Source organism: Alexandromys fortis, unplaced genomic scaffold, assembly GCF_014885135.2.
Source record: "Alexandromys fortis isolate MF-2015 unplaced genomic scaffold, M_Fortis_MF-2015_v1.1 scaffold_11, whole genome shotgun sequence".
Taxonomy (NCBI): Eukaryota; Metazoa; Chordata; class Mammalia; order Rodentia; family Cricetidae; genus Alexandromys; species Alexandromys fortis.
Window position 1 is genome coordinate 16912883 of NW_026067912.1, and position 12901 is coordinate 16925783.

A 12901-nucleotide genomic window follows, 5' to 3' on the forward strand; every position below is an offset into this window, starting at 1 on the left:
TTTTCTTTTGTTTTTGGAGACAGGGTTTCTCTGGGTAGCTTTGGAGCCTGTCCTGGCACTCACGCTGTAGACCAGGCTGGCCTCGAACTCAAGAGATCCACCTGCCTCTGCCTCCCAGGTGCTGGGATTACAGGCGAGCGCCACCATCACCCAGCCAGATTCTTGCTAAGATACAGCATGAGAGGGACCTTTGCAGTGCCCTGTAGTAGGTTGGGTCCAAACCACGGCGGGTGACAGAATACACCATGTAGACATAGTTTGAGTGTGGGGTTTTATTAAAAGGGAGGGAAGAGAGGATGACAGAGAGAGATAGACAGAGAGAGGGGGGAGAGGGAGAGAGGTAGAAATCTACCTCTTCAGAAGAATGGCGGGGAAGAGAAAGATTGAGAGTGGACGGAACTTGTCTCTTTTTGTTCGTTCGTTTTGTTTTTTTGAGACAGGGTTTCTCTGTGTGTCTCTGACTGTTCTGGAACTCACTCTGTAGACCAGGCTGGCCTTGAACTCATAGAGATCCGCCTGCCTATGCTTCCCTGAGTGCTGGGATTGAAGAGGTGCACCAATACTACCCGGTTTCAGAGTCTGTCTCTTAAAGGGGCCTTTACACCTGCTTACAGTCAGAACTGCTTGCCGTACGCAGAGGGGAGACTGTGCCAGGTTTCCAAGGTGTGCCAGACTACTAACATTTCTCATCTGTGTTTACCCTTCTTCATACTAACCTAGTCACATGATCTTGCTCTTTGAATTCTACACTGCATTATAACTACTATATTTTATCTACTAATTCAGTGGCTATATATATATATATATATATATATATATATATATATATATTGCTTGTAATATATTCACTACAGGGTGATAATCAACTCTAATACAAACAAAACAGGGTGGTTATGAAAATAAAATTACAGAAAGTCATTTCCATAATGAAAAAAATCGAACTCTAATCTGCAAAAACTAAATTCTACAACTTTACAATCTGAACTCTCAAGGACTTTTGGAAAGCTTGAGCTCAAACTGGGTGAAGTGTCACACACCGACCTTTAATCCCAGCACTCTGGAGACTGAAGCAGACAACTCTGTGACTTCAAGGCCAGCCTTTATAATAGTGAGTTCCAACCCCACCACTGGGACCACGTCTGAAAAAGCAAAGAAATTACAAAAACAACAAAAAGTATTCGCATGGCAGGCAGTGCTGGCACACACCTTTAATCCCAGCACTTGGGGAGGCGGACGCAGATGGATCTCTGTGAGTTCCAGGCCAGCCTAGTCTACAGAACTAGTTCACGGACAGCTAGCGCTATTACAAAGAGAAACTCTGTCTCGGAAAAAAAAAAAAAAAAAAGTTTATGTGAGCCCTGCTCATTGCTCAGTCTTCAGTCGTGAGGCAAGGACAAACAGGGGCCAAGTCTAAGTACACAGAATTAGAAATGACCAATGGCCACAGCTGAGGAAAATCTTTACTCTTTGTATATTATAATTTCAAAGCCATAGTGTTTCAAAAAAGTGACAGGTTAACTTTTGGCTACTGATAACAAACACAGAGACTTTAAAACTTCATTTTATTTGAAAGGTCTGGCAATCACCAAGGACTAGTATTGGGTCCGCACAGGGCAAGAATGACAGGCATTTCCGCAGTTGTCTCGGACATCCTTCCCTTCTCCTGCCACCACTTCACGGCAGAAAGAGATGCAAATTCATCCCCAGAATCCTGCCACTATAACCTACAGCCAGATACAGCTGCAACAGAGGCCGAGAGCAGACAGCGTTCTCAGGTTCCTCAGTAAAGGCAGAAGCGTCCTGGAAATACAAGCTGAACCACCAAAATTACTTTCACAGATAATTTATTGTGCAAAAGTTCCTGTGAATAACTTTGTTTTTGTTTTATGTTTTGTTTTAAGAAAGAGCTTAAGTAGCTCAAGCTGGCTTTGAACTCCCGATCCTCTTTCCTCTATTTTCCAAGAGCTGGGAATACAACCGCGTGCCATCATGTCCAGCTCACGTCAAAAGGTTTCCACCAGGTTGGATAGATGGCTCAGTGGTTAAAAGTATGCATTGTTCTTGTAGAGGAGCCAAGTTTGGTCCTCAGTACCCACAATGGGCAATCCACAACCTCCTGTAGCTCCAGCTCCGGGGATCCGATGCCCTGAGTGTATGTATATGTGCATGTTTATGCGTGCACCATTGAGGAGGACAGAGGCCATCAGACAAGCTGACATTATGAGTTATAGGTGATTATGAGCTGCCTGCCGTGGGTGCTGGGAACTGAACTTAGGTTCTCAGCCATAACAGTATGTGCTCTTAACCTCTGGGCCATTTCTCCAGCCTTCTCTGTTAGAAATGGAAATTTTATAATTTGAAACTCAGTTCTTCTTTCAGTCACAGCATATTTTAACTGATGCATTGCAACTATATTACAGTTTGTCTTATGCTCCCATGCCTATAACATTGTGGAATGGAACATTAAAATTCGAGAAAGAATGGGAAGAAACAACCAAAGAAGGAACAGTGACTCCCACCCCCCACCCACTGAGTCACTGTCCTTCCACACCAAAGAACATCTGGAAAACATCCCCACAACCCCTGGCATTTAAGAACTGATACAGCTGGCCAAAGTCCATGTGGTTTCCTCTGGCTCCGTGGACACTGAAGGCCTTTTCCTCAAAAGTGGAAAATCTCCGTTGTTTTTCCGTTCCATCCTTCGTACCATCCAATGGCATGTCTTCTCGGTGGCGGATTAAAATTCTCTTCCAGTTCAGTTTTCTGAGTCTGAAAAACAGGTTTTCAAAGTAGGAAATTTCAAAATAGATTTTTCTACAGCACCGGGAATAGAATTTATAAGATACACTTCTCAGCGTTGGGGGAGGTGGTACATGTATGTAACCCCAGCACTTGGGAGGCAGAATGCAGATCTCTGTGAAATGAAAACCTGGTCTACATACTGTGTTTCACACTATACAAGGGATATAGTGAGACCCTGTTTTAAAACAAAACAAAACAAAAAAAAAAACAAATTATAACAAAGGGACAAAGAACAACTGACCAGTCCATGTTCCTGTAAATAAAAAGGTAATATCTCGGGGGCTTATTTTCATCAAATGGTTCTGGTTATGATCCCATCTGAACACTCATTGACTGTCATCATTATGATCTTCCACTAGAATTTGATTTTTAATATTTAATTACTTATTGTGTAGGAGGGTTCTGTGATTCTCAGTATGTAGCCAAAGGTGGCAGTAAACTCTGGGTCCTCCCACTTCTACCTTCAAAGGGCCTAGATGTGTGACCACTCCTCCATGCCTGGTGTAAACAGTGTGAAGGACCGAACCCACAGCCTTGTGCATGCCAGGCAGGCACTCTGCCAACTGAGCTGCAAACTCAGCCACTGTCACACCTATTTTAGAACAGTACAAATGGTTGACTCTTAAGCTGCTTAAGGAACTTCTCAGAAATTTAACAGAGGAATAAGGCAAGTGGCTATTCTTATCCTCAAAAAGAATTCCCGTTTCATAGGTTGAAAGGTTATCATATTCATTAGATAATGAGAGAACATATTCATGGACACTGATAGGTCCTAGATGGCATCGGGGGAGGGATTAATTTATTCTGCATGTACTTACAGAGTGTGCACTGTGCTAGGTGAGGAGGGTAATATGCGTGTGTCGTTATATATGACTTCTGCCTTACGATCCACTTGAGACTCAATCCCCGTGAAGATAAACCCCCTGGGACATACTTATTTCTACAACTCGAGTACCGTCTTTCAGATTATAAGTAATGACATGATATCTAATATAGGCGAAGGCGCACCTTGACCAGAATTCTTCGCAAGCACTCTGTGGGCCTTCTACACACACCACACCGGGTTTCCCAGGCATGCTGAAGCCAGACAGGGCCAGTTCCTTTGCCCACTCCAGGATGTTTTTTCTTTTGCATTTGTTGTAGATGTGATGGCTGTAGATCCAGAGCCTCGTGAGAGTGAGATCCATGGGCTGGGCTGGGCTTTCCTTGGCAGGGGAGGGGGAGGCATCTCTGCTGACATAGTCACAGGCATGCTCTCTAACCCAGTCTGTGGCATTCAGTACACAGACCTCTCCGAGACAGTTTTTCTGCAGGTATGCCATCAGGTCTGTGTTCAGCTGAGTCTGCTGGGATCTACTCAATGATACCGATCTGATGCAAGACACGGGGTGGGGGGGGGGATATAAGTCAATTTTCTTAGAAAACAAAACAAACACAAGAATTGCTTTTGTTTCCACATTAATTTTGAGCTGCACGGTTTCTGCAACATACCTGACAGTGATTTCGGGCAAAACTGTAGGGTATTTAAAGGGAAGCAAGCAAGACAGAGAAAACATCACCTGAGAAGAGAAGGGAGAAAAATGCTATAAGCATTGTTTTAGGTCTTGACATGCTCCAACTCTTTTCAAAACGCAACAGAATTACCCTTGCATCCTCAGAGGAGTCCAGGTGCATATTGATTGTAAAGTATACTTGTGACGATCGGTCCCCCATGGTCCTCTTCTCCACACAGTCTTTCAGCTCTGCTAACGCCAGCTGGTCGTTGACTGTGAGCTCATTCTCACCTGGGAACATACTGGCCAGGAGGTCTAACTCAGAGAGCTGGGCCTCTGCCTGTTCTAGCTCAACCATGCTGAGACATCGGCAAGCTCCTAAGGAGTTACGGAGGGAGAAAGGATTTATGCACAGTCTTGGGAAAATTCAATAGCGCCCATGGGCATTTCCTTTAAAAATATTTAATCCCTTCATAAAATAATAAAAAAAATTAGCCAAAGTCTTTTCCTCTTCCATGTATTATATTCTACTATATGAAATTCTACTTCCATATGTTGTATTTTAGTCTGCTGTCATGTATATGCTAAGAAGAAAAACTATGAGGCAGTGCCGGACACAGCTTAGGAGTTAGTTAGGAGTGCTCCTGCTGCCCCAGGGTTTGCTCCATAGTAACCGTGTTGCACGGCTCACAATGGCTTGTAACTCCAGTTCCTGGGACTCCTATGCCCTTCTTGAGTACATGCAGACATATGGCATTCTGTGACACAAACGCATACATTTTTTTTTAATTAAGTAAGAGACAATTCACTGAAATTCACAAAAATCTATGCAGTAAATTTCTGGTTACAATAATGGCCATTCTCATAGAAGAAAACAAACTATGTAGTCAAAAAGCCAGAAGATACAGCCAGAGGGGTGAGTGACTGTGACCGGTCACACTGGAATCGGGATGAACTGAATAAGAGACTGGTAAGTATTTTGAAAACTCCCGGTTGTGAGTTTCTCCGCCTATGCAATAACCCAAATTCAGGCAAATTAATAATTAAATAGTTTAGTAAACAGAATTTCTGGCTCAAGACTTAAGTGATTGCTGTGAAAAGGTAAAAGAAAATGTGAATTTCCTCAATGGGGACACGTTTCCATTTTTAGAAAGGGTCTCCCAGGCTAGCCTAGAATTCAGAGACCCGCCTCCTTTGCCTCCCAACTGCCGGTCCTCGCTGGGCGATTTAAGGAGGTCGACCAAAGCGCGGGTCCCAACGCGTTAATACAGCTGTCACGCACGCAGGCACAGCGACAACTGATTGGGCAGCCCGCAGATTGTGGGCGGGGCCAGGAAACACTGAGGTCGGTTCTGGCCAATGGGCGGAAGTGCTGCTTCCTCGGCCGCCCGTTCGAGCCCCCCCCCACCTCCACCCGCGGGGAGATGCTTAGTTCCGCTTAGCAGGAGCACCCGATGCCACACTCACCCGGAGTCGAGACTGCCGCACCGCCGACACCCCGTGGCTGGAGGCACCCACAGCTCAGGTCTCTCCCGCAGAGAGACTGAAGAGAACGGTGCGACCTTTGAACCCTTCCTGAGGGAAGCCAGGACAGCTCTGCGGGCAGGCGCCTGCGCGTGAAGACGCAAGTCCCGGAAGCAGGAAGTTTCTTGCTTCTTGCTTAGTTTGATGTCTGGGACAGCAAAGGGATACTTTGACCCCCTAGATGCTTCATGGTCCGGGTTTTTATTCTTAACACTTTTCCATCCCGGACTCATTGTCTTAGGGCGCTGGGGCTGTGGCAGTGCTCCTGGAACAACAAGGGACGTCGGCCAGCAAGCACCAGAACAAATCCTGATCAGAGAGAGCCAGGATTCTTGCTAATGCCTGAGAGTCTAGAGCAGAAACATTCAGTAGCGTACATAGGGTAGGCAGTATTGTCGTCCTCTGTTCTTTACGTGACCCGTCCTGCTTCAACGATATTTTCTCAGAAGCTAAGCAAATTTTACAGATGCCAAGGTTGCAGGTTTCTACTTAGAACTTGTGCCTTTAGGAAAGAAACAGTTTGGTGTGTACTACGGGGGATATGGGTGGTGGTCACTTCTCAAGAGAGGTCTGCTTTTCCAGAAAAGGGGTTTCTTTTTGTAAGCCAGAAATTCCAGGCTTACAAAAGCGTTTAGTAGTTGAATTTCAACTACGTTAAAAGCAAAACTCGGACGTAGTCTGTTTTCTTACTCTTAAGAACTCTTTTCTTTCGTGGTCTCTAAGAAACAGAGACCACAGTTCCGACTAACATTCCCAGACAAGGCAAACTTTACTCTTGCGCAGTCTCAGAAGAACAAACACAGATAAGAAGTGCATTGGTTTTTATCCAACTCAGGTGATGACTGTCTTTCTTTCCCATTGAATGGGGTCCTACTTCATAATCTTAATTCAGATAATCTGAAAACAACCAACACATAGAAAATGAAGAAGGAAGGGAAAGGGGGTCACTGTTCTGAGGAGAAGGGGTCACACTGCTCCAGGTGATCAAATTACTGGAATAGAGCAGCTGGCCTTTTGTGTAAAGACAACTTTAACTGGGTGTACAAAGGAGTGTAAAACATTGTCTAAAAGTCTTGCAAGGTGGGAGATATAAAAAGATTTGAATTCCTTGTTCAAAACGCAAGAAGCACATTTGATGTTTCTTCCAGTAGGCTTTTAATCCTATGAAAATATGAAGCTCGTTGCTGTTCTGCTTTCTTCAGGAGCTTTGCGGTGGTGTTTAATGGAGCCAGCACAGGTCCACTGGAGCAATGTTTATCTGTGCACATGTGCGCACATGGGATTAAGCAGTGGTGTCAATAATTACAAATTCTGGGTTTGTAGAACCTTCCCGTTTGTGGTGATTCTTGTCTCTGAACCACCAAACAGTAAAGCAGTAGAGATGTGGGCATGTGGATTGATGTTGACTGTCCTGGTTTGTGACCAAGCTGAGAAGCAAATGAACAAAAGAAGTAAAAAAGGAGGGACATAATTGATCCTAGGTACAGTGAAGGTTTATTGTAGATAAAAAAAAGGCCAGAGGCAGAGCCTTCTGGGAGAGTCCAGAGTGAATATGACCATGAGCAGGGCTATGTGAAGAGAGAAGGAGGGGAGAGGGGACAGAAGAGGCCAACTAAGAAGGATGGCTGGGCTAAGAGACTGGCATAGCCAAAATGGCTGAGTTATGTAGGGGCCAGAGGTGGGGCTGGGGTAAAGCCCAATGCCTGAGCTCGAAAAAGTTAAGGGTAGGGGGTGGGGTATGCCAGCCAGAAGGGGCCTGAAGCTAGTAAAGACTGAGGGATGCTAGGAGAACCTAGTGGCCAGCATCCACTTTGAATGTTAATGGGAACCTTAACCACTTGTCCCAGAAGAACTCTCAATTTATAATCCATATTAATAAAAGGACAGTGAAGGGTGCTCCAGTGCTAAGATATTTTTAAAGGTTTTCTTCCTTATCCAACTATATGAAATACACTTTTCTTAATATGTATTTTTTTTCATTTTAGAAATGGCTTGTAAACATTTGTCATTCATTGGTGGTAGATGTCACTGGTACCTTTCAGAACAACAACAACAAAACCCACAAAGATAATGCTTCATAGCAGCTCTCTAGCTCCATCTTGGAGGTTTTGTGGGGTTTGCCAAGTCAATTATATAACGACTCTTTCCTCCAGCTTTTTTAGATGAAACGTTTAGAGTTGAGCAGGTGTGGAGAGAGGAATCGCCTTTGCATCCTTCCCACCCTCCTCCACCCCACCCTTAGCAATGCCCCAAGTGGAACAAGCAGCTGCTATCTAGTATGAAATGCTTATTCTGCCTGGTGGTGGTGGAGCACACCTTTAATTCCAGCACTCAGGAGACAGAGGCAGGCGGATCTCTCTGAGTTCACGGCCAGACTAGTCTACAGAGCTAGTTCCAGGACAGCTAGCACTGTTACACAGAGAAACCCTGTCTCAAAGAAAAAAAACAAAAACAAAAAACAACAACAAATGCAAGCTCTGCCAACAAGCTTAGGCTTGTTTCTAACTAGCTTGTATAACTTAAATTAACCCATACCTTTCTATGTTCTTTTATGTGGCTTGGTTACCATTACTCTGTACTGCCCATGCTGCTTCTACTGCGTCTCCTGGTATCTCTGCCCCTTTTCTTTCTAGCAAAAGAAATTTCTCTGTGCCTGGAAATCCTGCCTAGCTATGGCTGTTCAGCTTTCTATTAAACCAATAAGCGCACGAAAAGATTATTCCACAACAACCTATTACTATCTCGTTATTAATAGGTTTTGAACACCACCACCTCCATAATAAGTTCCTTTGCGATTCAGCAAGCCTGACCAAGCCAAGCTGAAAAAGTATAACAACAGGTATATTGAGGAAAACAACTCCTGGGCAGGTTCTCCAGCTCCAGAGATAAGAGGCATAAGAAGTTGTGCACCCGAACTAAAGCAGGGAGATTTTATAGGTTGTAGGTTAGGGGTGATGACTTGTCCACTTCAAGCAGAGTTTGTGTCCAAGTATGGTCAAAAACTGACCACTTAGGTGGGGACTCTTGTGGCTATCAGCATCAGGAAAGGAAGCTGAAATAGCCGTGAAGAATGAGGAGCTGGGCTTTTTGGTGCCTTTCCTTTGTTCAGAGACACTGAGCAGGCAGGGTTTGGAGAGAGAAAGAGAGAAATTGGGCTTTCCGGACCATGCAGGAGCAAGCTGGAGGCTTGAAGCGGACAGTTATGATTGCCTATCATTATAACTGCCTTGCAAACAAGGCTTTGTTTCAGGAGATGGCTGTGGGATGTTTTACTCTTTTGGTTTTTCGGGGGGGGGGGGGTCTACCAGCCAGCTCCCGAATAAACCACACACAGTGGCTTAATCTTAGTTATGAACGCCTGGCCTTAGCGTGGTTTGTTGCTAGCCAACTTTTCTTCTATTATTCTGACTACCTTTTTCCTCTGGGCTTTTATCTATCTTCTGTATATCTTTCCTTCTTACTCCGTGGGTAACTGGGTAACTGATGTCCTCATCTTTCTCCACTCAGCTCTTTTCTCCTTCTATTTATACTTTCTGCCTACTAATCCCGCCTATCTTTGCTCCTGCTTCACTATTGGCCATTCAGCTCTTTATTAAGCCCATCAGGTATTTTAGACAGGCAAAGAATTACAGCTCTACAGTTAATCAAATACAGCATAACAAAAGTAACACACCTTAAAATAATATTCCTTCAACAGGGGACTTTTATAACTAACTTGTTATGCTTAATGTTCTGCTTCTATAACCCCACCAATTTGCCTGCCAAATTGCTCGTTTGGAAACTCCCTATCCCTGAACTATAAAAACCTTGACTTTCTCATGTCCAGTGCTGACCTCTCAAACCCCACCTTAGAGGGAGGCAGCCTATACACATGAATAAAAAGGCTTTCTTTAATTGGTTATTTTGATTTGGGTCAGTGGTCTTTCTCCTCAAATCTTTGGGACTAAAACAATGATCTAGGTGTGAGGTCCAAAGGAAACTCCAATTCCTCAAACTCCAAGAGGCAGAAATGAGCTTAATTTTGGCTATTTCTGGTGATTAAATAAAATGCCAGTATTCCTCAGAAACTTATGGAGCCAGTTCTCCTCACAAAAACGAGTTATTTCCCTGACTTCTGGCAGAAGGGACATATGGCTGCCTGTATCGCATATCAAGCTCATGTGGCTCTCTCACCCCCCTTTCTCCTTTCCTCCCTCCCTCCCTCCCTCCTTCTGCTTCTCTATGTTTTCTCTGTTCTCTACCTTCTGTTCTTCTCCTTGAACTCAAAGATAGCCTTGGCCATGTCCATGCTGACCATGTTATCTACTTTTCCTCTCTGTGCTGGACTCTTCCAGATGCCCCTGGCTGTTTTCTCTCTCTCTCTCATATTTACAATTAAAATTTTTTCCTTAACTATAACATGGAGGAGCGGTCATGTCTTCAATTTATGCATTAGGAATCATCATGAATATTTTGTGCCAGCATTGTCCCAGCTTATAAAAAGTAAATTGTAGGACTGGAGAGAAGACTCAGCAGTTAAGAGCACTGACTGCTCTTCCAGAGGGACCAGGTTCAATTCCCAGCACCCACACAGAAACTTGGACCTGTCTGTAACTCCACTTCCAGGGGATCTGACACTGTCACACAGATAGACATGCAGGCAAGACACCAATGCACATGAAATAAAAATAAATTAATTAAAAAATGAATAGTAGATGGTATAATGTCAACAGTTCTCTGAAAATATACAACCATAGAGTTCAATGCTTTTTTTACTTTTTAGCTAAAAATGAAATGTCTATCTTAAATGTATACTTGCTTTATTTTGACAACTGCACACATCTGTGTTACTCATAGTCTATCAGGGTCACCTCCCAAAATTTCTATGTTTCCTTTCTTAGTTCTCACTCCTCTCCAGGAGGAACTGCTGCTCCCTCCACACACACTTTGTGTGGTCTAGAACTTCATAAGGTCAGACCAAACAATAAGTGCATTTTTCTTTCCGTATACTGGGTTACAGTTATATTTCTACTTCCACTTCTGTTTCTTCAGTATTATGTTTTAAATTTATTTATTTATTTATTTTTGATCATGAACTTGGATGGCATGGATGTGTACCAAGGCTCGAGTATAGAAGTCAGAATACAAATCGAAGGAGTTTGGTTCTTTCCTGAATTTTAGACTCAGGTCCTCAGGCTTAGCAAAAAGTTCTATAACCCTTTAAACCATCTTGGGGCCCCAGCATAATACTGTAAAGATTTATCAGTGTTGTGTGCTTTTTTTCTATTTGTTTTTAAATGGTGCTGTAGATCCAATTCAGGACCTTGTACATGCTGAACAAATGCTCTCCCATCTAGCCACAATTCCATTCATGTTCTAATGTTTTTTTTGAGACAGGGTTTCTCTGTGTAGCTTTGGATCCTATCCTGAAACTCTCTGTAGACCAGGCTGGCCTTGAACTCACAGAGATCTGCCTGCTTTTGTCTCCCAAGTGCTGATATTATAGGCATGCTCCACCACCACCCAGCTTATGTGAATATTCTTATACGGCATTTTGTTGAAATGTATAATGAATACATTTTCTCAATATTTAAGAAGTAATTAGTATGTTAAATACTTCTGGATACTAGAATTATAAACAAATATGTATATCTTTCCCCATATTGCATATGTATGTGTATGTATACACACACACTTACTTGGAAACATACAAATAAATGTGTTGAAATAAAGGTTAATTGGCAGAGATAGAAAATAAGGTATGAGAGGCTGGAGAGATGGCTCAGAGGTTAAGAGCATTGCTTGGTCTTCCAAAGGTCCTGAATTCAATTCCCACCAACCACATGGTGGCTCACAACCATCTATAATGGGGTCTGGTGCCCCCTTCTGGCATACAGGCATACAGGCAGACAGAATATTGTATACATAATAAATAAATATTTTTTTTAAAAAAAAAAGAAAATAAGATATGAGAGCAAAACAGAAAAACTAAACTTTGCTGGCTAAGGGTTCTGTTTGCAGTAACGACTATTAAGACTAAGTTCCTGTTGGTCCTGTGTAGGTTAAGGTTTCTGCTTGTAGTTGAAGAATAAGTTCCACAACAACAGAAACAAAGGGCCAGGTGGTGACGGGAGGCAGAGGCAGGACACCCCATTCAGTCTGAGGATTTGTGGAGACAGGATCTTGCCCACTTTGGTCCGAGCATTCGGGAGAGATAAAAAGTCTCTCTAGTGGCTGGCTGCACTGCTTCTCTGGCTCTTTCAGCTTTTACCCCTTAATATCTGACTCTGGGTTTTTATGATTACGATCAATTAGAATTCGAGCTACAGATGACTAGTGGTTAAATATTTCACTTATAATCTGTTAGATCTCAAGAAGTCCATATGTCCAGAAATGAGTTAAAGGTGAACTATAGAAGAATTTCTGATAGATAAAAGCCAACACCCTTCGGAAATATAAGTTTTCTCCCCAAAAGGACCCATTTCCCTTACCTCTGGCCGGAGGGACATATGATTTTCTATTAGCACACACTTTTTGGTTGCAAGCATATCAAAGTACATGTTAACCTCCAGGTGCTCCCTCAACCCCCATTGATAAGCAGCTATTATACATCTATCTCAAAGCCCTCACACCAGCCTCCTGTCCCTTCTCACCTCAGGTCCCGACTCCCGACTCTTGGCTCCGGTACCCTTGCCCCTGCCTACTCTGGCTACGTTTTATTTTGCTATCTCCACTATTCTCTCCTACCCTCCTGCTTCTCTGGTCCTGCCCAGGTCCAGCCAACTTCTTTTTCATCTCTGCTCTAGAATCTTCCAGATTTTCTCCCTTTTACTCCCAATAAAACCTTCCCCTAATGGATCAGTGGTTTCCTTACCTGCCCTCGCACACACAATCAACTGTTCTTTTCTCGGGTTCTGCTCCTGACACCCGTATGTAATAGCCCCACTGGTTACAGTCTATTGAGGTCTGTTTAATTCGTGTAACAGAAGGCGTGGCACAGAGCGCACACTTACTATTTCTCATCAATGAGCAGTAAGTATTCCAAGAGTTTACATCCCGACATTCCCTCCAATTCCTTTCGGTTTTGGTTTATGATGCAAGGT

The 12901-nt window shown here is 43.5% G+C and overlaps 1 protein-coding gene across 1 annotated transcript; it reads right to left on the reverse strand.

Moving 5' to 3' along the window:
• Positions 1-1480: 1480 nt before the first annotated feature.
• On the reverse strand, positions 1481-7244 carry Rwdd2b (RWD domain containing 2B). The gene is made up of 5 exons (XM_050138531.1): positions 5763-7244; positions 4447-4673; positions 4294-4361; positions 3811-4173; positions 1481-2769 (listed from the first exon to the last, which is right to left on the reverse strand). Exons 2-5 carry the CDS (start codon positions 4651-4653, stop codon positions 2535-2537), a joined length of 873 nt encoding a protein of 290 aa, XP_049994488.1. The 5' UTR covers positions 4654-4673; positions 5763-7244; the 3' UTR covers positions 1481-2534.
• Positions 7245-12901: the final 5657 nt, after the last annotated feature.

What these genes read in the sequence shown, in the direction of transcription:
- Rwdd2b (XM_050138531.1), bottom strand. Translation starts at nt 4,653, where the DNA reads ATGGTTGAGCTAGAACAGGCAGAGGCCCAGCTCTCTGAGTTAGACCTC. An exon ending in ACTCCTCTGAGGATGCAAGG is followed by an intron (nt 4,362 to 4,446) that starts GTAATTCTGTTG and finishes TTCTCTTCTCAG; the next exon opens with GTGATGTTTTCTCTGTCTTG. An exon ending in TTGCCCGAAATCACTGTCAG is followed by an intron (nt 4,174 to 4,293) that starts GTATGTTGCAGA and finishes GTCTTGCATCAG; the next exon opens with ATCGGTATCATTGAGTAGAT.